The 27,783-nt window shown below is 46.4% G+C and overlaps 1 protein-coding gene across 2 annotated transcripts in view; it reads left to right on the forward strand.

The window, feature by feature from the left end:
* Positions 1–11,307: 11,307 nt before the first annotated feature.
* Positions 11,308–27,783, forward strand: part of GRM5 (glutamate metabotropic receptor 5) — a 351,377-nt gene continuing 334,901 nt past the window's right edge. For both annotated transcript variants that reach the window (XM_044286024.1, XM_044286025.1), the window contains exon 1: positions 11,308–11,986. In XM_044286024.1, the coding sequence (XP_044141959.1) occupies positions 11,308–11,986 (679 nt within the window). The remainder of the gene's footprint in view (positions 11,987–27,783) is intronic.

The raw sequence follows: 27,783 nt of genomic DNA on the forward strand, positions 1-27,783 counted from the left end.
TGTGTACATACATTACATTACTTATCCTGTACAGATCCTGAGTTACATCCTGTATTATACTCCAGAGCTGCACTCACTATTCTGCTGGTGGAGTCACTGTGTACATACATTACATTGCTTATCCTGTACTGATCCTGAGTTACATCCTGTATTATACTCCAGAGCTGCACTCACTATTCTGCCGATGCAGTCACTGTGTACATACATTACATTACTTATCCTGTACTGATCCTGAGTTGCATCCTATATTATACTCCAGAGCTGCACTCACTATTCTGCTGGTGGGGTCCCTGTGTACATACATTACTTATCCTGTACTGATCCTGAGTTACATTCTGTATTATACTCCAGAGCTGCACTCACTATTCTGCTGGTGCAGTCACTGCGTACATACATTACATTACTTATCCTGTACTGATCCTGAGTTGCATCCTATATTATACTCCAGAGCTGCACTCACTATTCTGCTGGTGGGGTCCCTGTGTACATACATTACTTATCCTGTACTGATCCTGAGTTACATCCTGTATCATACTCCAGAGCTGCACTCACTATTCTGCTGGTGCAGTCACTGTGTACATACATTACATTACTGTGTAGCCAAATACTCCTCATGAAATGCTAATCACGTTACCCATTCTGTGTGGCAATTTTTTTTATAAAAATCATTGAAGTTGCTAATAACCTTTCTGAGTGTGTTTTAAAAACATAATTAAAAATTAACTTCCACACTCGGCCTAATTTCACACGATCTCTGAATGATGATTTATTTTCACCCGCAAGCGCCTAGAGAAAGCTAATAAGTGGCGCTAAATAATGTGATGTATACAAAACCGCAAGACTTTCAGAAATAAAGCGCTATAACTCTTTACCACATGATGTAATTAGCTTATCACTAATGTTGTATCATGTACCACCCCGGAGCCGCTTCAGCTTTTTTTTTCTTTTTAATTACAAGATGCACAAAAACCTAACGCAGATAATTTTTGTCTTATTTTATGTATTGTTTTTGCACCTTTTTTTTTCCAACGTATATGTAAATGCAGGACAAAAATGTGATGTGAACCCAGCATAAGACTGCAACAAAACAGCATGACGAAAATTGTGGAGCATAGGCTTAAAATATTTAATGAACCACAAATTCTGGTGCAAATAAAGACATTTGGTAGTAAGATTTATGTATCTCCCTCAGCAGAATAGTGAGTGCAGCTCTGGAGTATAATACAGGTGTAAAGGGGAGCCGGCGACGCTCTTCCCTTCTGCAGCGCTGCCGGCATCCCACTAGTGAAGAGGAGCAAGGACACGGCCGGCGTCCTCATCTCCATAGCAACCAGAGGGCGGGGAGGACCCGGGCGCACACGCTTCCTCGGCGTGGCCGGCGTCCTCCATCCCCTAGACAATGAGCACGTGGGGAACTGAGCGCCGATATTGATGAGTCAGCGCTCAGCTGTTCTGAGTTGCGGGGGACGGGTCATGTGACGCTGGCCATGTCACATGACCCATCAGGAGGACCTATTTAAACAGGTAACCTGCTGGCCACAGGTTGCCTGTGATTGGTCTTGCTACCCTCACCAGCATTGTGTCTATCGTGTACTCTGTGTGTTTTGACCTCACTATTGTTTTGTTCCTTGTGTACCCGCGTTACCTCCTGGCTTTGACTTTGGCTTGCCTGACTCTGTTACGGTATACCTCTTACCTTCTTAGGCCCCTGCACTTATCTAAGCGAGGGACTGCCGCCAAGTTGTACGCCGTCGGTTAGGACGGGCCGTGCAAGTAGGCAGGGACAGAGGTGGGGTGAAGTTTAGGGCACCACTTTTCCCCCCTCTGTCGTGACAAAATCAAAGGCCTTACCTAAACCATGGACCCTATGCGAGTCCTTACAGATCAGGTACATAGTCTCGCTCAAATGGTACAGGATTTGGCAGAGAGGCTTCAACAGCAGGAATTGCATCAACAACCACCTGTAGCAATTTCCTCCCCTCAAAATCTTGAACCTCATGTCAAACTGCCTGACCGTTTTTCAGGGGATAAAAAATATTTCTGGACATTTGACGAAAGCTGCATGCTTTATATTCGTTTACGTCCACATTCCTCGGGCTCTGAACAACAAAGGGTAGGCATTGTTGTCTCTTTGTTGCTGTCACGGCGGGGAATGGGGATAACCCCCCACCGTGCAATGTCAGTGGCTGCAACGCCAGATAGCAGAGAACAGGAAGCAGGTCACCTCCTAATGTAACCCTGAGCTCTCCCTAGACTCCTAGTGCATGAGCCGCCTCAGAAAGTAAGGGGGCTCATGCTCACCAACCTAGGACCCTGCTATCCCTTCTACGCCCTAGGCCTGATGACAGGGCAGAGAATACCTGTGCATCCACGACACGGATGACAGGCATCTCCAGAGGCCCAGTAGCTGACAGGATGCAAGGCTATGGGTGAAGCAGTACGGCAGGTAAGTCACACAGCAACATAACAATGCTATCTACACTTACCTGCCGCAGCCGAGATGGACGGAGGCTCCAGGCTGGGAAACCCAGTCTTGCCTTCGCTTAACCCCTCCGGGAAAGCACGCCCCTTCTGGAGCCGTCACACACCACAATCAAACCTCCAAGCAAAACCCACACCATAACTACATACACCAGGTGGGGGGAGGAATGACAGAAACACACCGGAGGGGACAACAGACACAGCAAAGGAAACAGAATAATAAATAAGGGTGACTCACTCAGACATAATCACAAACAGCCCAGGAGCAGAGCTCCACACCAAGCTGACAACCAAAATCAAACTGACCTTCAGGCACCACCACACTAACATATAAGGAGGCCTGAGGTCACACCCACCACACCTACCAGACACACCTTAACCCCGTGCATACCAAAATGGGGAAACACCACATCCAAAGAAAAGTGTCTCACATGCAAACCACGTTGCCAAAGGCAACCGCATGTGAAGACACAGAGTCACGACCTAACCAAGGGTTGTGACAGTTGCAGGGAGACCCGCAAGAATGGGCTTACTCTCTCCCCACAGTATCCCCTTATCTAGCTAATGTTGAAGCGTTTTTTCAGGTCTTAAGTGCACTTTACGATGAACCTGATAAGGCGGCCGTAGCTGATATTCAATTAATTTCCCTTAGTCAGGGAGACAGACCCGTGGAGGAATATTGCACCAAATTCTGTAAATGGTGCGTTTCCTCTGGTTGGAATGATCCAGCGCTTAGATGTCAGTATCGGTTGGGGCTCTCAGAAGACTTGAAATATATATTGGTTAGTTACTCTCTCCCTGACACTTTAGAACAGACTATGGCTCTAGCTGTTAGACTGGACCGACGATTTAGGGAAAGACAAAGAGAACAACTGACGCCTCCACTGGTGGTGGTCACACCCGACCCCTCACCCTCAAGAGTCCAATTGGAGAATCATCCAGAAGAGCCCATGCAGCTTGGAATGACCAGGAGGGATCTGAGACGTCAAAAGGGTTCCTGCTTCTACTGCGGAGAATCGGACCACTGGTTGTGACAATGTCCTAAAGTTCCTCCTTCTGGGAGATCTCCACATCCTGACGCCCAGAAGGATAAGGTATTTCCCAAGGTGGTTAAAGAGAAAGTGTGGTTGTTTCTTTTGGCTCCTGTAAGGGCTTTGGAAAGGCATTTGTGGATTCTGGGTCTGCCGCTAATTTTATTGACCATAACTTTGTTATTTTCCTTGGTGTGCCCATGTTGTCCCTTGCTAACCCTTTCCATATCATTGTTATCGATTCCACGCCATTAGTGGGCGGGACAGTAGAATATTGTACTCCGGAAGTAACCTTGACTGTGGGCGTCTGTCATATGGAGTGTACTTCTTTTTTTATTCTAAAAAATGTCCCCGTGGAGGTAGTTCTGGGTATACCTTGGCTCCAGGTTCATAATCCAGTCATCAACTGGTCCACGGGTGAATTAGAGAAGCGGGGAGTGAAATGTGATGCATGTTGTCTACCTGTAATTCAGGCTCGAGTCTCTGTAGAGTCAAACGCTCTTACCACCTAAATTAGTGACTTTGCTCATGTTTTTTCTATGTCCGAGGCTGATTTCCTTCCCCCTCATAGACCTTATGACTGTGCCATCGACCTTGTTCTGGGATCTAAATACCCTAGGGGTCATATTTATAATTTGTCAGGTCCGGAACGGAAGTCTATGAGGGGCTACTTGAAGGAGATTCTACAAAAAGGACATACAGTATTAGACCCTCAGTGTCTCCAATGGGGGCGGGGGTTTTCTTTCTTGCTAAGAAGAACATGGATTGAGACCTTGTATTGATTATAAAGAGTTGAATAAGATTACTATTAAGAATCAGTACCAGTTGCCGTTGATTCCAGACCTGTTTAACCAAATTCTTGGAGCTCACTGATCCACTAAACTTGATCTCAGGGGGGCCTATAATCTTATCCGAATTAAGGAGGGGGATGAGTGGAAAACGGCCTTTAATACCCCAAAGGGTCATTATGAATATTTGGTGATGCCGTTTGGGTTGAGTAACGCTCCGGCGGTTTTCCAAAATTTTGTGAATGACATCTTTGAAAATGTATTGGAAAATTCTGAATTGTTATTTAGATGACATCCTGATTTATTCGCCTAACTGGAATTCTTATGTGGATCATAATAGACAAGTACCGGAGGTTCTTCAGCAGAACCGATTGTTCGTGAAGGGTGAGAAGTGTGTTTTTGGAGTACAGGAAATTTCATTTTTAGAATATATTCTCACACCCCAATCCTTTAAGATGGATCCAAGGAAGGTACAGGGCATTTTGGGCTTGGTGAGACCTTCCTCTCTTAAAGCGTTACAACGCTTCTTGGGTTTCGCAAATTATTACCAGAAATTTATTAAGAACTTTTCTATTATTGCCAAGCCTCTGACGGACCTAACTAAGAAGGGAGCTGATCTAGTGAATTGGTTACCAGAGGCCATAAAGGCTTTTGAAACACTCAAGAGGTGTTTCGTTAACGCCCCAGTATTAATTTAACCTGACCAAGAGCAGCCTTTTGTGGTGGAGGTTGATACTTCCGAGGATGGAGTTGGGGCAGTAGTCTCCCAGGGGTCATCAACTCTCACTAACCTGAGACCTTGTGCTTTCTTGTCTCCTAAATTCTCTTCTACCGAGAGAAATTATGACATTGGTAATCGAGAGTTATTGCTTTTAAATGGGCTTTAGAGGAATGGCGCCATTTTTTGGAGGGGGCTTAACATCAGGTTACAGTAATTACTGATCATATTTCGATCGAATTTATAGCTGATGCCCTATCCCGCAGTTTTTGTGCCTTTCAGTTTCCTGATACTCCACCGGAACCTATTTTGCCGGCAGGTATTATTGTGGCTTCGGTCTCCTCCGATTTGACGACCGAGATCACTGCTGCACAACACTTGGCTCCAGTACAATTCCCTAAAGATAAGTTGTTTGTCCCTGGTCATTTGCGTCTCCGGCTGCTAGGTGAGTGCCAGAATTCTGGTTTCAGTGGGCATCCAGGTATTAATGCCACCAAGGAACTAGTATCCAGGTTTTACTGGTGGCCCTCTTTGTCTAGAGATATCCAGTCATATGTATCCTCCTGTAGAGTTTGAGCCAGGTCCAAGACTCCTATGGGTGAGTTACGACCGCTGCCCATCCCTAGTAGACCGTGGTCTTATATCTCCATGGATTTTGTCACTGACCTACTGGTTTCGGAGGGTAAATCAGTTGTGTGGGTAATCATTGACAGATTTTGCTAAATGGTTCATTTCGTTCCTCTGGAAAAATTACCTAATGCTAAGACTCTAGCTTCCCTGTTTGTAGATCATGTAATACATTCGGACAGAGGCATTCAATTCGTCTCAAAGTTTTGGAGGGCCCTTTGTCATAAATTTTATATCTCTCTGTCTTTTTCTTCGGCCTTTCACCCGGAAACCAACGATCAAACTGAACGTCTTAATCAGTCTCTTGAACAGTATTTGAGGTGTTATGTCTCCGACAACCAACATCTTTGGATGAAACATTTGTACTTGGCTGAATTTGCCATTAATAATCAGGTAAACTCGTCTACTGGTATGTCTCCTTTTTTTTTGTAATCTTGGGTTTCATCCGCGTTTTAACTCATTTTCGCCGTCTTCCTCTCAGAAGCCGATCTAGTGGGTAAGGAACTGTGCACAGTCTGGGCCCAGGTTCAGTTGAACCTGAAAAAAGACCAAGAGGTTCAAAAAATAAATGCTGACAAGAGGCGCTCTCGAGGGGTAGATTTCGGGTTGGGAGATAAGGTGTGGTTATCTACCAGGAATTTATCTCTGAAAGTACCTTCGGGTAAATTTGCACCTCGATTTATTGGTCCTTATGAAATCATTGATATCATTAATCCAGTGTCTTTTAAGATACGGTTACCTGACTTATTTCACATCCATAAGGTTTTTCACAAAGCTTTACTCAAGAAGTATTTGTCTCCTGTATCTCCTGCACAGGAACCTCTGCCGCCAGTGGAGGTTTCTGGACAACTAGAATTCGAGGTTTCTAGGATTATTGATGTGAGAAAGGTTCGTAATTCTTTGCAATATTTAGTTCACTGGAAGGGGTTTGGTCTCGAGGAAAGATCTTGGGTACCAGCGGGTAAAATGCATGCTACAAGGTTGGTGATGAGATTCCATTTAGCTCACCCGGAAAAACCGCCTCCAGTGAATATGGGTCCGGGGTACTGTAACGGGGAGCCGGCGACGCGCTTCCCCTCTGCAGCGCCAGCGTCCTCATCTCCATAGCAACCAGAGGGTGGGGAGGACCGGGCGCACACGCTTTCTCAGCGTGGCTGGCATCCTCCATCCCCTAGACACCGAGCACGTGGGGAACTGAGCGCCGATATTGATGAGAAGGTGCTTAGCTGTTCTGAGTTGCGGAGGACGGGTCATGTGACGCTGCCACATCAGATGACCCATCAGGAGGACCTATTTAAACAGGTAACCTGCTGGCCACAGGTTGCCTGTGATTGGTCTTGCTACCCTCACCAGCATTGTGTATATCGTGTACTCTGTGTGTTTGACCTCGATCTTGTGATCTCTTTGGATTTGACGTGACCTCTTGGCTTCTGACTCCGGATTGTGTTTTGACCTCGTTATTGTTTTGCTCCTTGTGTACCCGCGTTACCTCCTGGCTTTGACTTTGGCTTGCCTGACTCTGTTACAGTATACCTCTTACCTTCTTAGTCCCCTGCACATATTTAAGCAAGGGACTGCCGCCAAGTGGTTCGCCGTCGGTTAGGACGGGCCGTGCAAGTAGGCAGGGACAGAGGTGGAGTGAAGTTTAGGGGACCACTTTTCCCCCCTCAGTACAAGATAAGTAATGCAATGTATGTACACAGTGATTCCAAGAGCAGAATAGTGAGTGCAGCTCTGGAGTATAATACAGGATGTAACTCAGGATCTGTACAGGATAAGTAATGTAATGTATGTACACAGTGACTGCACCAGCAGAATAGTGAGTGCAGCTCTGGAGTATAATACATGATGTAACTCAGGATCAGTACAGGATAAGTAATGTAATGTATGTACACAGTGACTGCCCCAGCAGAATAGTGAGTGCAGCTCTGGACTATAATACAGGATGTAACTCAGGATCAGTACAGGATAAGTAATGTAATGTATGTACACAGTGACTGCACCAGCAGAATAGTGAGTGCAGCTCTGGAGTATAATACATGATGTAACTCAGGATCAGTACAGGATAAGTAATGTAATGTATGTACACAGTGACTGCACCAGCAGAATAGTGAGTGCAGCTCTGGACTATAATACAGGATGTAACTCAGAATCAGTACAGGATAGACTACTTTCACACTAGTATTTTTGCTGGATATGCCCTCTTATGGTGGATATGCCAAGATATGTGCCCAGCCTCCCCCTCACAAAGGTTATGCCCAGATGTGCCCCCTTCACAGGAAGTGAAAAAACAAACAATAAATCCTCCTCGCCTCAGTCACCTGGCTCCTCCCATGATCTGCGCTCCCCATCAGCAGCAGCAGGATACTGTGACACATCGCGCTGCTGTGTAGGATGAGCAGAGGCTGATTCTGAGCCTGCCCTGCTTCTCCTCCTACACACATCAGCACGACCATGTGTGAGGACATCATGCTGCTGCTGTGGAGCACTGGTGGCTTAATGGTGGAGCGGGGAGCAAATAGTTCCCTGCTTCAGTGGATTGCCTACGGTGTTTGGCACCCGGGGCGTGTCCTTTCTCTGGCACCCCTTCCCCCTAAGGCCCCTTGCAGACCAGCGTGTCCGGATTAGGTCCGGATGCGTCCCGGTGCATTGAGGCAAACCCGCGCGAGTAGGAACGCAATTTCAGTCAGTTTTGACTGTGATTGCGTTCCGATGTTCAGTTTTTATCGTGCGGGTGCAATGTGTTTTGCACGCCCGTGATAAAAAACTGAATGTGGTACCCAGACCCGAACTTCTTCACATAAGTTCAGGTTTGGGTTAGTTGTAGTGTAGATTTTATTATTTCCCCTTATAACATGGTTATAAGGGAAAATAATAGCATTCTGAATACAGAATGCATAGTACAATAAGGCTGGAGGGGTTAAAAAAAAATAAAAAATAATGTAACTCGCCTTAATCCACTTGTTCGCGCTGCCCGACATCTCTTCTGTCTTGTTCTGTGAGGAATAGGACCTTTGATAACGGCACTACGCTCATCACATGGTCCGTCACATGATCCATCACTATGGTGATGGGTCATGTGACGGACCATGTGATGAACGTAGTGACGTCATCAGAGGTCCTATTCTTCACAAAAGAAGACAGAAGAGATGCCGGGCAGCGCGAACAAGTGGATTAAGGCGAGTTACATTATTTTTTATTTTTTTTTAACCCCTCCAGCCTTATTGTACTATGCATTCTGTATTCAGAATGCTATTATTTTCCCTTATAACCATGTTATAAGGGAAAATAATGATCGGGTCTCCATCCCGATCGTCATCTAGCAACAGTGCGTGAAAATCGCACCGCATCTGCACTTGCTTGCGATTTTCACGCAACCCCATTCATTTCTATGGGGCCTGCGTTACGTGAAAAACGCACAAAGAGAAGCATGCTGCGATTTTCACGCACAAGTGATGCGTGAAAATCACCGCTCGTGTGCACAGCCCCATAGAAATTAATGGGTTCGGATTCAGTGCGGGTGCAATGCGTTCACCTCATGCATTGCACCCGCGCGGAATACTCGCCCGTGTGAAAGGGGCCTAATACTTAAAAAAAAAATTTACTCCCTCACAGTAGTATTGCCCTCATTGTAGAATCTTCACAGTAGGTTTGTACAGATGTGTGCCCCCTCACAGTAGTTATGCCCACATTGTGCCCTCTCACAGTTGTAATGCCCTATCTGTTCCCCTTTCACAGTAATAATGCCCACTGTGCCCCCTTCACAGTAATAATCCCCATTGTGCCCCCTTCATTGTAGCAATGCCCTCTGGCTCTGTGCCCCCTCCATAGTATAAATGCCCATTGTGCACCCCTTCACATCAGTAATGCCCTCTGTGCCCCCTCCAGAGTAGTAATGCCTTCTGTGCCCTCTCCATAGTAATAATGCCCTCTGTGCCCCCTCCATAGTAATAAAGTCCTCTGTGACCCCTCTGTATTAAAAACAAAAAAACACAGTAACTACTTGCCTTGTCCCGTTTCTGAAGCTCACAGTCCTCTCTTCCCTGCAGGCACAGATCGCTCTGCAGCACTGTGTGGGCGGAGCTTATGCAGATGACTGGGATGCAGGCTCCGCCCACACAGTCCGGCAGCGTGATCCGTGCCTGCAGGCTGAATCTTGGAGCGGGGAGAAGTCTTACTGCTTCACCATTCAGAGTATTGCCGGCCTGAGGGAGGGGAAGAGCACTGGAAGCTGAACGGTGAATGACAGGACCCAGCTTCCTGCGCTCCAGTAATGAGCAATTCCATTTGTATTGATGGAAGTGCTCATTACTTCTGGCCTCTAGCAGGAGCTGTGGGCCCCAGCACCTGCCCGGGTATGCTAGGTGCTGATGCCGGCCTTGAACTCAGGATCAGTACAGGAGAAGTAATGTATATACACAGTGACTCCACCAGCAGAATAGTGACTTCACCAGCAGAATAGTGAGTGCAGCTCTGGAGTATAATACAGGATGTAACTCAGGATCAGTACAGGATAAGTAATGTAATGTATGTACACAGTGACTTCACCAGCAGAATAGTGAGTGCAGCTCTGGAGTATAATAAAGGATGTAACTCAGGATCAGTACAGGATAAGTAATGTAATGTATGTACACAGTGACTCCACCAGCAGAATAGTGAGTGCAGCTCTGGAGTATAATACAGGATGTAACTCGGGATCAGTACAGGAGAAGTAATGTATATACACAGTGACTCCACCAGCAGAATAGTGAGTGCAGCTCTGGAGTATAATACAGGATGTAACTCAGGATCAGTACAGGATAAGTAATGTAATGTATGTACACAGTGACTGCACCAGCAGAATAGTGAGTGCAGCTCTGGAGTATAATACAGGATTTAACTCAGCATCAGTACAAAATCATATGGATCTCATGACACATACTAGGCCTCTATGCCTAGAAGAACACAAATATCTCATTCTTCGTAAAAAAAAAACTTGACTTATGGGAGCCTCCATTTTATTTGTAAATCACTTGTCTCCAACCGTTCGCTTTACAGCTTTTCTGCAAACAATAAACCAGCGACGAACGTTGGGTGATTTCTTCTTTGAAGCCTACAGAAATGTGAATGCAGCTCTGGATGATAAAAGAAGTAGTATAAGATAAGTAGGCCACTTTTCAGAAGATGTAGGTTATATACAATAATATTTTTTTCTATCTGGAGCATTGTTGGGGGGAGGGGTGGTGCAAACATTTAGTCAAACCAAACAATGACCTTTGCATTTTTCTCTATGAATAGAAGCAACATACAAGGGATTCTAAATATGATTATTTTATGTTTAACCAGCTGTGACCTTCTCCTGGGCTGCATAGAGCAGACCCTCAGGTTCCGTATCTGAAAGGTTTTCTAATAATTTCTCTCAATGGATTGGATTATAGTTTGGTATGATGAAGGTGCTTTTGCAAGCATGCTGATTTCTCATCTTTTGCTTATTTTTTAGGTAATGACAATTCAGGTTGCTTGTGAAGGTCTTCACGGAAGGTCTACAGTCATCCATGGACAAGCCTTGAATGGTGGGATATAGTGCATGGAGGGAAACCCAAACCAGGAGTAGAAGCCTAACAGCACTGAAATTGTTTTGCTTTCATAATGTTTTCATCTCCAGCCTAAATTGTGACCTAAAATGTTCCCGTACGTTTGGTTGGTTCTTCTGCTCTTAAAGGAAGATGGTGTTGGAAATGTTGGGTTTATGGTGTTGGCACAAACCAATGAAAGAAGAGTGGTGACCTATATGCCGGGGGACATTATTATCGGAGCACTGTTTTCTGTTCACCACCAGCCAACTGTTGAGAAGGTTCACGAAAGAAAATGTGGAGAGGTTCGGGAACAGTATGGCATCCAGAGAGTGGAAGCCATGCTGCACACCCTCGACAGAATCAACGCAGACCCCAATCTGTTGCCAAACATAACTCTTGGATGTGAGATCCGTGATTCCTGCTGGCATTCTGCGGTGGCATTGGAACAAAGTATTGAGTTCATAAGAGACTCTCTTATTTCATCTGAAGAAGAAGAAGGTTTAGTTCGTTGTGTTGATGGTTCCTCGTCTTCTGTCCACTCAAAAAAGCCCATCGTTGGAGTTATTGGACCTGGCTCCAGCTCTGTAGCTATTCAAGTGCAGAATTTATTGCAGCTTTTTAATATACCTCAAATTGCTTATTCGGCAACAAGCATGGACCTCAGTGACAAAACCCTGTACAAGTATTTCATGAGAGTGGTACCTTCGGATGCGCAACAAGCAAGAGCCATGGTGGATATTGTCAAAAGGTACAACTGGACTTATGTGTCTGCAGTGCACACCGAAGGTAAGAGATTCTGTAAGGCAACAGAGGAGCGGGTTATCTCAAACTATACATTATATAATAAACATAAAAGCAGGGGCTGAGCCATAGGGTAGCATTTGCACTTGGACTCAGGCTCCTAAGGAGGCCACCTACCTCATAATAATGCATCAGTATTCTAAATGGCGCCTTTTACAGATTTTCCAGTGGGGTCCAGGATCTTTAAATTGCAGTTAGAAATTAGAAGAACTAATCTACATGGAATGACTTCCAAATTTAGAAAGATGTCCTAGGATTTCTCCAGCTTTTGGTATTTTTGATCAATGAAATTGCAGTCACTGATTGACTCTCCATATTCCACCCTGCTCCCTGTAGAGTGGTGTACTGGCTCATAGAAAGTCCATGAGCTTGTATACTGTTCTGCTATCTGGAGAGCAGTGTACCGGCTCATATTATCTCTATGAGATTGTATACTGTTCTGCTATCTGGAGAGCGGTGTACCGGCACATAGAAACTCCATGAGCTTGTATAATGCTCTGCTATCTGGAGAGTGGTGTACCGGCTCATAGAAAGTCCATATGCTTGAATACTGCCCTGCTATCTGGAGAGCGGTGTATCGGCACATAGAAACTCCATGAGCTTGTATACTGCTCTGCTATCTGGAGAGCGGTGTACCGGCACATAGAAACTCCATGAGCTTGTATAATGCTCTGCTATCTGGAGAGTGGTGTACCGGCTCATAGAAAGTCCATATGCTTGAATACTGCCCTGCTATCTGGAGAGCGGTGTACCGGCACATAGAAACTCCATGAGCTTGTACACTGCTCTGCTATCTGGAGAGCGGTGTACCGGCACATAGAAAGTCCATGAGCTTGTATACTGCTCTGCTATCTGGAGAGCGGTGTACCGGCACATAGAAACTCCATGAGCTTGTACACTGCTCTGCTATCTGGAGAGCGGTGTAGCGGCACATAGAAAGTCCATGAGCTTGTATACTGCTCTGCTATCTGGAGAGCGGTGTACCAGCACATAGAAACTCCATGAGCTTGTATACTGCTCTGCTATCTGGAGAGCGGTGTACCGGCACATAGAAACTCCATGAGCTTGCATACCACTCTGCTATCTGGAGAGTAGTGTACCAGCACATAGAAAGTCCATAGACTTGTTTACCGCTCTGCTATCTGGAGAGCGGTGTATCGGCACATAGAAACTCTATGAGCTTGTATACTGCTCTGCTATCTGGAGAGCGGTGTACCGGCACATAGAAACTCCATGAGCTTGCATACCGCTCTGCTATCTGGAGAGTAGTGTACCAGCACATAGAAAGTCCATAGACTTGTTTACCGCTCTGCTATCTGGAGAGCGGTGTACCGGCTCATACTGTAGAAACTCCATGAACTTGTACACTGCTCTGCTATCTGGAGAGTGGTGTGCCGGCACATAGAATGTCTATGGGAGTGCATGCATGTGTGCTGTCTCTCAAAGGAGAGTCAAACAGCCAATCAGAGGCAAAAGGGTGCATCTGAACCCATCTTCCCTGTTTTAGCAATTGTTGGGGGTCTAGACTCTAGGATATTGACCCCCAAAAAAACATAAAATCTCCTGACATGCCAGAAGTTACAACCATGCCATTCAGTGTATCAAAAGTGGAGAACAACTATCAAAAAACATATTTCGCTTTAGCATGATTAATGTATAGGCAGCTTCCAGGGCTGGACTTCCCTTGGGTGATACCTTGTACCTTTTTTAAACCCCCGCACCCCACCCCCAAAGGTTGTAAGGTCATACTGTGTGCAGACAACCACACCATTCAGTGCATACTTTTAAGTAAATATCCTCATATGGTGTGGAAATAAAACCAACATACAGTGACCAAATCAAAGCTTCATACATACAGTAGTATAATAGGGGTGGCCAAAGCATCCTTTGTAACTACAAAGATCAACACCCCTAAAAGCCCTGGTAGTTGCTGCGTTCCCTGACAACTGCAGCTCATTACTGGGAGTTTCTAGAACCAGTGCCAGGATCTTCTGAATTTAAAGTTGGGCCCTTTCATTTTGCAAATGTCTTGGTAAACAATACTCAATGCAGGGGCGTTGCTAAGGTCTCAAAAGATTTGGGGCCCAAGCCACAATCCATATGTGTTAAACTTTAAATCCAACCCCCCACCCCTCGAGCTAAAGGCATATTAGGATGGACATTGCATTCAGTACTGCCATACATACAGGAGAATACAGCACCACATACCTCTTACATCTTATAATGTGTACTCTCATGTAGACATTCTCTTTCTTTATCTTCTCCATTCAGCCCAGACCGCCATGAAGACTTCTTTCAGCCATGTCTCATCTCTGCAGAGTTTTCCACACAGACATATTAGAGTCCTCATTTTTCTATCATTCTGCTCCTCCTGGTGCCCCAACAGTGTATTGCTACAGCTACCCCCAGTACTGTGCACGCTGTGCTCCCCAATGCCGACAAACATTATACTGGAAAAATAACAGCGCCATACAGATAGTCCGCAAAGTTCTACAAAAAGTCCCAACAATAGTAATGATTATCTCCTAGTGTGCCCTTATTAGTAATAGTGCCGCTTAGAGTGATGGTGCTCCCAGAGAGCGCCTTTGTTAGTAGTAGGGCCCTCCTTATTATGCCCAAAAATAATAAAACCCCCAGTAGTAATAAGGCCCTCTTGTAGAGGCCCCTATAGTTATGATGCCCCTATAGTGACCCCAAAAGTTATAATGCTCCCTGTTGTGCCCCCAGTAGTTATCATGCTTCCTATAGTGCACCCAGTAGTTGTAATGCATCCTGTAGTGTTCCGGCAGTTATAGTGTCCCCCTGTAGTTCCCCCAGTAGTTATAATTTCTCCTATTGCGCTCACAGTTGTTATAATAGACCCTGTAGTGTTCCGGCAATTATAGTGTCCCCCTGTAGTGCCCCCAGTAGTTATAATTTCTCCTATTGCACTCACAGTTGTTATAATGGACCCTGTAGTGTTCCGGCAGTTATAGTGGCCCCCTGTAGTGCCCCCAGTAATTATAATCCCTCCTATTGCGCTCCCAGTTGTTCTAATGCCCCATGTAGTGTCCCAGTAGTTATAGTGGTCCCCTAGAGTGCCCCCCAAAGAGGCCTTAATAGTTATAACGCCTTCCCTCATAGTGTCACTAGTAGTTATAATGCCCTACTATAGCTTACCCAGTAAGAATAAGTTCCCTTGTAGTGCACCAAGCAGCTATAATGCACCCTGTAGGGTCCAGTAGGTATAATGCCCCCTGTAGTGCCCCTTTAGGTATAATGCCCCCTGTAGTATCTCAGTAGATGTAATGCCCCTTGTAGTGCCCCAGTGCATACAGTGTACCTCTTTAGTGCCTACAATACTTATAATGCCCCCTGTAGTGCCCCCAGTACTTATAATGCTCCTCTGTAGTGTCCCCAGCCCCACTGGTAATTCAACTCTATTGCCATACAGCAATACAGTTATGTAGCCAGCGGCCACTACATTCAGGGCTCTGGACAAAACATCCGGGGCACAAGCAAGAGCTGCTGGGTCTTAGCAGACCAAGGACAGCTCTGCAGGTCATACCACAAGGCTAATGTGTCAGTACCACTGAAGAAATCAGCAATTAAAAAAACATATGTACAGTATGAAGTATATGCCCCACAGAGGTCTTGTATTGACTATATAGGGACACAAAGTATAAAAAAAAAAAAAAAATAATAATAATTAAAGGCAATACAAAATAAATACTAAGAAGAATGCCACCACTAGCCCACACCGCAGCTTCTAACCCTAACCCCCAGCCAAAGTTGCCGTTTCAGTTATTAAAAAATAAAAAGACATCATTTTTTTTACATTTTCCCAGGGATAACAAATAAAAACAAAAAAAACATTAAAATAAAAATGGCATAAAAATGAAAGCCCCGTATATCACTGAAATAAACAAGCAAAAATTATTTTAGTAACCAAATGAAGAGTTACTGCTTTTGCTACAAACTAAAAAAAACAAACCTGTCTGGTCATGTTGGGGGGTAAATGGCCGAATCTGAACTGGGTACAGTTCTTATTCTGACCCATTGTTAGAGAAGCCCACAGAAAGTGTATTAAATAGAAGAAGAGGGGGATGGTATTACAGGTCAAAGGGAATGGCACTGACTGGGCTGCAATACCAGACCCAGGCACTACTAACAGGATGGCGCTGTGCCTGGTAGGCAATAAAGCGGATGGTGGTGCATCGACGGCCTTTTAGTAAATGGTAAAGCTTTCACTATTTGGCTTTTTTATTTCACATATTACCCCCATTATCTATAAATATTTCCTTCCTTCTCTGCGGGAGGCGCTTTCTCTCTAGGCTCATTGTCGCCCCCTGTTGACTATAGCACTATGTAGGAGGAAGCGGAGATGGAGACGCAACCTGTTTTAGGTAAATCGGTCGTCAAATCTTCTTTCTCCTTTAAGCCTGGAAAGTAGAGTATCTTTAGTAGTAATACTGCCCCCTATGGGTCTGAGTAAGTTTTGTGAATGGATTTTGCCCTTTAATTTATACCGCAGGATGCCAGCATAATGTCTTTTTCCTGGAATTAACCTCCATTATGATGCATTGTTAGATGTAACAATGGCTTTGACGATTTCCACTCGGCTTACCTACAGCATTTCGTTCGCAGTGTGAGCATCGTGGGAGTTTCTATGGAATATACGGAAGATACAGCAATGTTGTGCGGTGGGGGCAACGTTGTTTCCATGACAACAAAATCTTCGGTGTTACTAATTACGGTATTGAGCAAACCATGGAAAAGAACTTACCTGTAGACTTTCTATATTTACATATATATTATACATATATTAGGATATAGTGCCAGGACTGTAAATTATACGAATATTAGAGGTCACTTACATGCTCAATGGCCGTATAAAAGAATACAACTTCTCCATTTATATATCCTGCCTAAGGCTGTAGGCTTTCATCCACCTGGGCCAAAGATTTGGTTTGTGGCCCTACCTCTGTATCTAAATGGGATCACTGGGTGACTTGTAGGTACAGTATCTCTCCTGGAAATCAACATCTAGTGCACATGTCTTGCCAACTACCCTTGTCCCAACTAGTGCAGAACATTTTATTTTAGCAGCTGGGAAATTGTAATTTATCAAACAAGCTGCCTTGGCTAAGCTAATATTGATAGAAGTAGAACTGCCCCTGAGGAACAGCCAGGTAGAGGAGGAGTTTAGGAGAAGGACATTGCCAAGAAATGGGTCAGGGATGATGGGTGGGTGACTGATTGTGAGTAGGTGATCAATTGTGGGTGGGAATTCTGAGACTTGTCAGTGCCAGCTACAGCATGCTCCCCCATTAACTTTCGACCACAGTGTGTCCCCTTTGTAGTGCCACCCCCTCTGTGCCAGTCACAATCTCTCAAATGTCAGCCATAGCCTCCGTTACCAGCCAGCATATGTTTCACAATACATCTCGTGTGTAATCTACAGCCACAACCAAGCTGCCTTGGCTAAGCTTCCTGTTAACAATATTCATAGAAGTGGAACCGCCCCTGAGGAACAGCCAGGTAGAGGAGGAGTTGAAGAGAAGGACATTGCTAAGAAACGGGTCAGTAATGATGGGTGGGTGACTGATGGAAAGTAGGTGACTAATTAAGGGTAGGAATCATGAGACTTGTCAGTGCCAGCTACAGTGGGTCCCCATACAATCTCACTCATTCCCATTTACATGAAGGTCTTCAATGTGACATTGCTGCAGAGAAAGGGGTTGGGGCTCTCACCTGAGCATCAAAAGCCCTTTCCACCAGCAGATCAGCAGAAGGCTCAGCGTCCTACCCCATCAGTGTAATATTGGTGACCTATCCTGATTATAGACCATCAATAATTAGCTTCCAAAAAACAAAAATAAAAATAAATAAATCCAGGGAGATTGGGGGCACCTAAGCATTGCCGCTGATCATCTTTGATCAAATGTGCTCTGTCAGCAGTACATATCGAATGAGTGACATTTTGGCATTGAAAAGGTTAATCTCAGATATTCCAAACATGCTATGGCGAGGGTACAACGTTTGGCAATGATGTCTCTTTAATTAAGTTTTATGATTTTAGATTATTTATTAGCCAGAGCTGAGCCTTCTATTTCCAGTGGACGACTCCCAGATATAAAACAATGTCGGAAGCTCTTCCAGAATGTGTTTACCATCTGGAACCATCATAAAAACCTTGTACCCCTCCCCTACCTGCAGTAAAATATATATATACATCGGGTAACCTGTGCCGTGTGCTGCCCAACTCACGTCACTAGGAAAAAAAGGCAGTTAAAAAAGATGCCCCCCCTCAGTTCCCTCAGTATATATAATTCCCGCAGAACATGTAATGCCCATCGTAGTCCCCCCAGTATAAATAATGCCCATCTGTACTACCGCCAGGACATCTGATGGCCAACATAGTCACGCCAGTATAAATAATGTCCGTCTGTACTACCGCCAGGACATCTGATGGCCAACATAGTCACGCCAGTATAAATAATGTCCGTCTGTACTACCCCTAGAATATCTATTGGCCGACATAGTTCCGCCCATTATACAGATGTAGCAGTGTTAACACACACACTTGGTAAATTATCACATCTAGTTAACGGTGACTGCTAACTCTGCTACATAAGTAAATAATGCCTGTTTATAGTACCTCAAGAACATATAATGGCCCCTATAGTTCCCCCAGGAAAGATAATGCCCGTCTGTAGTACCCGCAGGACATATAATGGCCCCCATAGTGCCCACAGTATAAAAAAGCCTGTCTGTAGTATCTCCAGGACATATAAAGCAGTGTTTCCCAACCAGTGTGCCTCCAGCTGTTGCAAAACTACAACTCCCAGCATGCCTGCACAGCCAAAGGCTGTTCAGGCATGCTGGGAGTTGTAGTTTTGCAACAGCTGGAGGCACGCTGGTTGGGAAACACTGATATAAAGGGCCCAGTATTGCTCCCAGTAAAGATATTACCGCTCTGTAGTACCCACAGGACATATAATGGCCCCATAGTGCCCCCAATATAAATAATGCCCCACCGCCCCAACCTACTAGTACTAAAAAAAAAAAAAAAATTACTCATTTCACCACAGCCACGCGCAGGAACACTTGTGCCGCACTGGAGACAGCAGAGCTTGATGCTCCCAGTGTGATTATGTGGCATCACAATGCTGGGAGTGTCAGGTCCTGCTGCCTCCCAAACGGAAAGGTCCTTCCATGCCGCTCATAGTGTACCCATTTTGCTGGCATAATGCTGTCAGTGATCCAATACATTCCAGAACTCTAAGGGTTACATAGCATCATAAATCAATATAATGCTATGCGGCCCCTTCAGTGCTGGGAGGTCAGGACGGGAGCTGCTGCATAATCACGCTGCGAGTCCGGAGCGTGACACTTCTTCTTAAAGGGTTTCTCCAGGCTAGAGATATTGATTACTTATTCTCAGCACCCCCACCGATCAGCTGAACTTCAGTATACAGGCCACAGGAACTACACAGTGTACGGAGCCTTCTGCTTCTAGGCCATTGTAATGGATCTCCTGGCACCCCGACCAGGTACCTCCGTCGATGGATGCTCCTAGTGCTTCCCGAGGACTCCAAGCACTCCACTTGACACCGTAAGCGTTGCAGAACCCACGAACCGCCGAAGCTTGGTTGAGGTCTCACCGTCTCCTACCCACCCTGGACCTACGACAAGGCTCCAGGCTCCAGTGGGTGAACTTCTCCTAAATCCAGAGAGCAGGAACAGCTCTTACAAGAGCTAATAGTATAGCCCGGGGAGTATAGCAAATCTTCTGCGTATAGCAATCCCCAGTGTCGATCAGTTACCCAAACACCAGCCTCAACATGATGAAGGGTAAAACAGGAACTCTTTATTTGAACACACAGCATTGATTTATACACATCTTCCAACAAGGTTACCACCCACAGGGTTTTGTAAAAACATGCATTTACAGTATTGACACCTTCCCAGCAATTGTACACAAAATCCCCTTCCCTCTGTCTGTAAAGCAATCAACAAAATACAATGAGCATTGTCTGTGACGCAATTAACTAACACACTGGCATTGTCTGAGACGCTATTAACTAACACACTGGCATTGTCTGAGACGCTATTAACTAACACACTGGCATTGTCTGAGACGCAATCAACAAAATACAATTACCAAACGTAATGGGCTAACTTAATCACTCACAGACAGAAAACACAAATTTTTTCCCAAAACACAGAAAACACCCCAAAACCCCACATATCCCCATAATGTATACATCCATGGATAGCTCTGATCTGGGTGAACAACATATCCAAAAATCACCCGGATCTGAGCAGGGGTTCCCGAATTCCATGGAAGTCACATTTGGCCGGCCGCAAGCATGGCTTTCCTGCCCAAAACAGTTCCACAGATTTAATCTGTGCGGCTGGTCTGTCTTCTTCTTCAAAGTTAGTATATGGGCCATAATCCTGGGGCAAGAGGCTGGCAAACAGGCCCCTCCAAAACCCAGTGGCGAGGTTGGTTTCGTCACAGCCATCAATATAGATAAGCGAATGACTCAAAATTTAATTGGGGTTAGAGTTGAGCGAACACCTGGATGTTCGGGTTCGAGAAGTTCGGCCGAACATCCCGGAAATGTTCGGGTTCGGGATCCGAACCCGATCCGAACTTCGTCCCGAACCCGAACCCCATTGAAGTCAATGGGGACCCGAACTTTTCGGCACTAAAAAGGCTGTAAAACAGCCCAGGAAAGAGCTAGAGGGCTGCAAAAGGCAGCAACATGTAGGTAAATCCCCTGCAAACAAATGTGGATAGGGAAATGAATTAAAATAAAAATTAAATAAATAAAAATTAACCAAAATCAATTGGAGAGAGGTTCCATAGCAGAGAATCTGGCTTCCCGTCACCCACCACTGGAACAGTCCATTCTCAGATATTTAGGCCCCGGCACCCAGGCAGAGGAGAGAGGTCCCGTAACAGAGAATCTGTCTTCATGTCAGCAGAGAATTAGTCTGCATGTCATAGCAGAGAATGAGGCTTCACGTCAGCTACCACTGCAACAGTCCATTGGCATATATTTAGGCCCAGCACCCAGGCAGAGGAGGGAGGTCCCGTAACAGAGAATCTGTCTTCATGTCAGCAGAGAATTAGTCTGCATGTCATAGCAGAGAATGAGGCTTCACGTCAGCCACCACTGCAACAGTCCATTGGCATATATTTAGGCCCAGCACACACACAGGCAGAGGAGAGAGGTCCCGTAACAGAGAATCTGGCTTCATGTCAGCAGAGAATCAGTCTGCATGTCATAGCAGAGAATGAGGCTTCACGTCAGCCACCACTGCAACAGTCCATTGGCATATATTTAGGCCCAGCACACACACAGGCAGAGGAGAGAGGTCCCGTAACAGAGAATCTGGCTTCATGTCAGCAGAGAATCAGTCTGCATGTCATAGCAGAGAATGAGGCTTCACGTCAGCCACCACTGCAACAGTCCATTGGCATATATTTAGGCCCAGCACACACACAGGCAGAGGAGAGAGGTCCCGTAACAGAGAATCTGTCTTCATGTCAGCAGAGAATTAGTCTGCATGTCATAGCAGAGAATGAGGCTTCACGTCAGCCACCACTGCAACAGTCCATTGGCATATATTTAGGCCCAGCACACACACAGGCAGAGGAGAGAGGTCCCGTAACAGAGAATCTGGCTTCATGTCAGCAGAGAATCAGTCTGCATGTCATAGCAGAGAATGAGGCTTCACGTCAGCCACCACTGCAACAGTCCATTGGCATATATTTAGGCCCAGCACACACACAGGCAGAGGAGAGAGGTCCCGTAACAGAGAATCTGGCTTCATGTCAGCAGAGAATCAGTCTGCATGTCATAGCAGAGAATGAGGCTTCACGTCAGCCACCACTGCAACAGTCCATTGGCATATATTTAGGCCCAGCACACACACAGGCAGAGGAGAGAGGTCCCGTAACAGAGAATCTGTCTTCATGTCAGCAGAGAATTAGTCTGCATGTCATAGCAGAGAATGAGGCTTCACGTCAGCCACCACTGCAACAGTCCATTGGCATATATTTAGGCCCAGCACACACACAGGCAGAGGAGAGAGGTCCCGTAACAGAGAATCTGGCTTCATGTCAGCAGAGAATCAGTCTGCATGTCATAGCAGAGAATGAGGCTTCACGTCAGCCACCACTGCAACAGTCCATTGGCATATATTTAGGCCCAGCACACACACAGGCAGAGGAGAGAGGTCCCGTAACAGAGAATCTGTCTTCATGTCAGCAGAGAATCAGTCTGCATGTCATAGCAGAGAATCAGGCTTCACGTCAGCCACCACTGCAACAGTCCATTGTCATAAATTTAGGCCCAGCACCCAGGCAGAGGAGAGAGGTCCCGTAACAGACAATCTGGCTTCATGTCAGCAGAGAATTAGTCTGCATGTCATAGCAGAGAATCAGGCTTCATGTCAGCCACCACTGCAACAGTCCATTGGCATATATTTAGGCCTAGCACACAGGCAGAGGAGAGGTTCATTCAACTTTGGGTAGCCTCGCAATATAATGGTAAAATGAAAATAAAAATAGGATTGAATGAGGAAGTGCCCTGGAGTCCAATAATATATGGTTATGGGGAGGTAGTTAATGTCTAATCTGGACAAGGGACGGACAGGTCCTGTGGGATCCATGCCTGGTTCATTTTTATGAACGTCAGCTTGTCCACATTGGCTGTAGACAGGCGGCTGCGTTTGTCTGTAATGACGCCCCCTGCCGTGCTGAATACACGTTCAGACAAAACGCTGGCTGCCGGGCAGGCCAGCACCTCCAAGGCATAAAAGGCTAGCTCTGGCCACGTGGACAATTTAGAGACCCAGAAGTTGAATGGGGCCGAACCATCAGTCAGTACGTGGAGGGGTGTGCACACGTACTGTTCCACCATGTTAGTGAAATGTTGCCTCCTGCTAACACGTTGCGTATCAGGTGGTGGTGCAGTTAGCTGTGGCGTGTTGACAAAAGTTTTCCACATCTCTGCCATGCTAACCCTGCCCTCAGAGGAGCTGGCCGTGACACAGCTGCCTTGGCGACCTCTTGCTCCTCCTCTGCCTTGGCCTTGGGCTTCCACTTGTTCCCCTGTGACATTTGGGAATGCTCTCAGTAGCGCGTCTACCAACGTGCGCTTGTACTCGCGCATCTTCCTATCACGCTCCAGTGCAGGAAGTAAGGTGGGCACATTGTCTTTGTAGCGTGGATCCAGCAGGGTGGCAACCCAGTAGTCCGCACAGGTTAAAATGTGGGCAACTCTGCTGTCGTTGCGCAGGCACTGCAGCATGTAGTCGCTCATGTGTGCCAGGCTGCCCAGGGGTAAGGACAAGCTGTCCTCTGTGGGAGGCGTATCGTCATCGTCCTGCCTTTCCCCCCAGCCACGCACCAGTGATGGACCCGAGCTGCGTTGGGTGCCACCCCGCTGTGACCATGCTTCATCCTCATCCTCCTCCACCTCCTCCTCATCCTCGTCCTCCTCGTCCTCCAGTAGTGGGCCCTGGCTGGCCACATTTGTACCTGGCCTCTGCTGTTGCCAAAAACCTCCCTCTGAGTCACTTCGAAGAGACTGGCCTGAAAGTGCTAAAAATGACCCCTCTTCCTCCTCCTCCTCCTCCTCCTGGGCCACCTCCTCTTCCATCATCGCCCTAAGTGTTTTCTCAAGGAGACATAGAAGTGGTATTGTAACGCTGATAACGGTGTCATCGCCACTGGCCATGTTGGTGGAGTACTCGAAACAGCGCAACAGGGCACACAGGTCTCGCATGGAGGCCCAGTCATTGGTGGTGAAGTGGTGCTGTTTTGTAGTGCGACTGACCCGTGCGTGCTGCAGCTGAAACTCCACTATGGCCTGCTGCTGCTCGCACAGTCTGTCCAGCATGTGCAAGGTGGAGTTCCACCTGGTGGGCACGTCGCATATGAGGCGGTGAGCGGGAAGGCCGAAGTTACGCTGTAGCGCAGACAGGCGAGCAGCAGCAGGATGTGAACGCCGGAAGCGCGAACAGACGGCCCGCACTTTATGCAGCAGCTCTGACATGTCGGGGTAGTTGTGAATGAACTTCTGCACCACCAAATTCAGCACATGCGCCAAGCAAGGGATGTGCGTCAAATTGGCTAGTCCCAGAGCTGCAACGAGATTTCGCCCATTATCACACACCACCAGGCCGGGCTTGAGGCTCACCGGCAGCAACCACTCGTCGGTCTGTTGTTCAATACCCCGCCACAACTCCTGTGCGGTGTGGGGCCTGTCCCCCAAACATATGAGTTTCAGAATGGCCTGCTGACGTTTACCCCGGGCTGTGCTGAAGTTGGTGGTGAAGGTGTGTGGCTGACTGGATGAGCAGGTGGAAGAAGAGGAGGAGGAAGCCGAGAAGGAGGAGGTGGCAACAGGAGGCAAAGAATGTTGCCCTGCGATCCTTGGCGGCGGAAGAACGTGCGCCAAACAGCTCTCCGCCTGGGGCCCAGCTGCCACTACATTTACCCAGTGTGCAGTTAGGGAGATATAGCGTCCCTGGCCGTGCTTACTGGTCCACGTATCTGTGGTTAGGTGGACCTTGCTACAGATGGCGTTGCGCAGTGCACACTTGATTTTATCGGATACTTGGTTGTGCAGGGAAGGCACGGCTCTCTTGGAGAAGTAGTGCCGGCTGGGAACAACATACTGTGGGACAGCAAGCGACATGAGCTGTTTGAAGCTGTCTGTGTCCACCAGCCTAAATGACAGCATTTCATAGGCCAGTAGTTTAGAAATGCTGGCATTCAGGGCCAGGGATCGAGGGTGGCTAGGTGGGAATTTACGCTTTCTATCAAATGTTTGTGAGATGGAGAGCTGAACGCTGGCGTGTGACATGGTTGAGACGCTTGGTGACGGAGGTGGTGGTGGTGTTGGTGGTACATCCCCTGTTTGCTGGGCGGCAGGTGCCAACGTTCCTCCAGAGGCGGAGGAAGAGGCCGAGGCGGCAGCAGCAGAATAGGCCGAGGCGGCAGCAGCAGAAGAGGTAGCAGGGGGAGCCTGAGTGACTTCCTTGGTTTTAAGGTGTTTACTCCACTGCAGTTCATGCTTTGCATGCAGGTGCCTGGTCATGCAGGTTGTGCTCAGGTTCAGAACGTTAATGCCTCGCTTCAGGCTCTGATGGCACAGCGTGCAAACCACTCGGGTCTTGTCGTCAGCACATTGTTTGAAGAAGTGCCATGCCAGGGAACTCCTTGAAGCTGCCTTTGGGGTGCTCGGTCCCAGATGGCGGCGGTCAGTAGCAGGCGGAGTCTCTTGGCGGCGGGTGTTCTGCTTTTGCCCACTGCTCCCTCTTTTGCTACGCTGTTGGCTCGGTCTCACCACTGCCTCTTCCTCCGAACTGTGAAAGTCAGTGGCACGACCTTCATTCCATGTGGGGTCTAGGACCTCATCGTCCCCTGCATCGTCTTCCACCCAGTCTTGATCCCTGACCTCCTGTTCAGTCTGCACACTGCAGAAAGACGCAGCAGTTGGCACCTGTGTTTCGTCATCATCAGAGACATGCTGAGGTGGTATTCCCATGTCCTCATCATCAGGAAACATAAGTGGTTGTGCGTCAGTGCATTCTATGTCTTTCACCGCTGGGGAAGGGCTAGGTGGATGCCCTTGGGAAACCCTGCCAGCGGAGTCTTCAAACAGCATAAGAGACTGCTGCATAACTTGAGGCTGAGACAGTTTCCCTGGTATGCATGGGGGTGATGTGACAGACTGATGGGGTTGGTTTTCAGGCGCCATCTGTGCGCTTTCTGCAGAAGACTGGGTGGGAGATAATGTGAACGTGCTGGATCCACTGTCGGCCACCCAATTGACTAATGCCTGTACCTGCTCAGGCCTTACCATCCTTAGAACGGCATTGGGCCCCACCATATATCGCTGTAAATTCTGGCGGCTACTGGGACCTGAGGTAGTTGGTACACTAGGACGTGTGGATGTGGCAGAACGGCCACGTCCTCTCCCAGCACCAGAGGGTCCACTAACACCACCACGACCATGTCCACGTCCGCGTCCCTTACTAGATGTTTTTCTCATTGTTATGGTTCACCACAACAACAAATATATTATTTGGCCCAATGTATTGTATTCAAATTCAGCGGGATATAAATTTGAGGCCTAGTATTTAGGCGCTGGGTGACCGGTATGGATTTAGTGCCAGAATTAGACTTGGAAATACACAGTAGCGGGTGTGTGTGAAGTTATTCTGAATGACCCAATGTGCACCTTGAATATTATATACCCTTTTAGGGATAGATTTCAAATAGCTCTGATATAGCAGAAACCACTAAATTATGAAATTGCTAAATTGGGAATTGTATTTCAACCCAGAACAAAAAATGTGCTTTGACGGACACTAAATAACTTTCCCAGCCACAACAGGACAGCGTTAACGAGAGATTTAGCAGGATATAAATTTGAGGCCTAGTATTTAGGCGCTGGGTGACCGGTATGGATTTAGTGACAGAATTAGACTTGGAAATGCACAGAAGCGTGTGTGTGTGAAGTTATTCTGAATGACCCAATGTGCACCTTGAATATTATATACCCTTTTAGGGATAGATTTCAAATAGCTCTGATATAGCAGAAACCACTAAATTATGAAATTGCTAAATTGGGAATTGTATTTCAACCCAGAACAAAAAATGTGCTTTGACGGACACTAAATAACTTTCCCAGCCACAACAGGACAGCGTTAACGAGAGATTTAGCAGGATATAAATTTGAGGCCTAGTATTTAGGCGCTGGGTGACAGGTATGGGTTTAGTGACAGAATTAGACTTAGAAATACACAGTAGCGGGTGTGTGTGAAGTTATTCTGAATGACCCAATGTGCACCTTGAATATTATATACCCTTTTAGGGATAGATTTCAAATAGCTCTGATATAGCAGAAACCACTAAATTATGAAATTGCTAAATTGGGAATTGTATTTCAACCCAGAACAAAAAATGTGCTTTGACGGACACTAAATAACTTTCCCAGCCACAACAGGACAGCGTTAACGAGAGATTTAGCAGGATATAAATTTGAGGCCTAGTATTTAGGCGCTGGGTGACAGGTATGGGTTTAGTGACAGAATTAGACTTAGAAATACACAGTAGCGGGTGTGTGTGAAGTTATTCTGAATGACCCAATGTGCACCTTGAATATTATATACCCTTTTAGGGATAGATTTCAAATAGCTCTGATATAGCAGAAACCACTAAATTATGAAATTGCTAAATTGGGAATTGTATTTCAACCCAGAACAAAAAATGTGCTTTGACGGACACTAAATAACTTTCCCAGCCACAACAGGACAGCGTTAACGAGAGATTTAGCAGGATATAAATTTGAGGCCTAGTATTTAGGCGCTGGGTGACAGGTATGGGTTTAGTGACAGAATTAGACTTAGAAATACACAGTAGCGGGTGTGTGTGAAGTTATTCTGAATGACCCAATGTGCACCTTGAATATTATATACCCTTTTAGGGATAGATTTCAAATAGCTCTGATATAGCAGAAACCACTAAATTATGAAATTGCTAAATTGGGAATTGTATTTCAACCCAGAACAAGAAATGTGCTTGAACGGACACTAAATAACTCGCCCAGCTACAGCACTAAGGACAGATTTAGCTGGATATAAATTTGAGGCCTAGTATTTAGGCGCTGGGTGACAGGTATGGGTTTAGTGACAGAATTAGACTTGGAAATGCACAGTAGCGGGTGTGTGAAGTTATTCTGAATGTCCCTATGTGCACCTTCAATATGATC

This window comes from Bufo gargarizans, chromosome 3 (genome assembly GCF_014858855.1).
Source record: "Bufo gargarizans isolate SCDJY-AF-19 chromosome 3, ASM1485885v1, whole genome shotgun sequence".
Classification (NCBI taxonomy): Eukaryota; Metazoa; Chordata; class Amphibia; order Anura; family Bufonidae; genus Bufo; species Bufo gargarizans.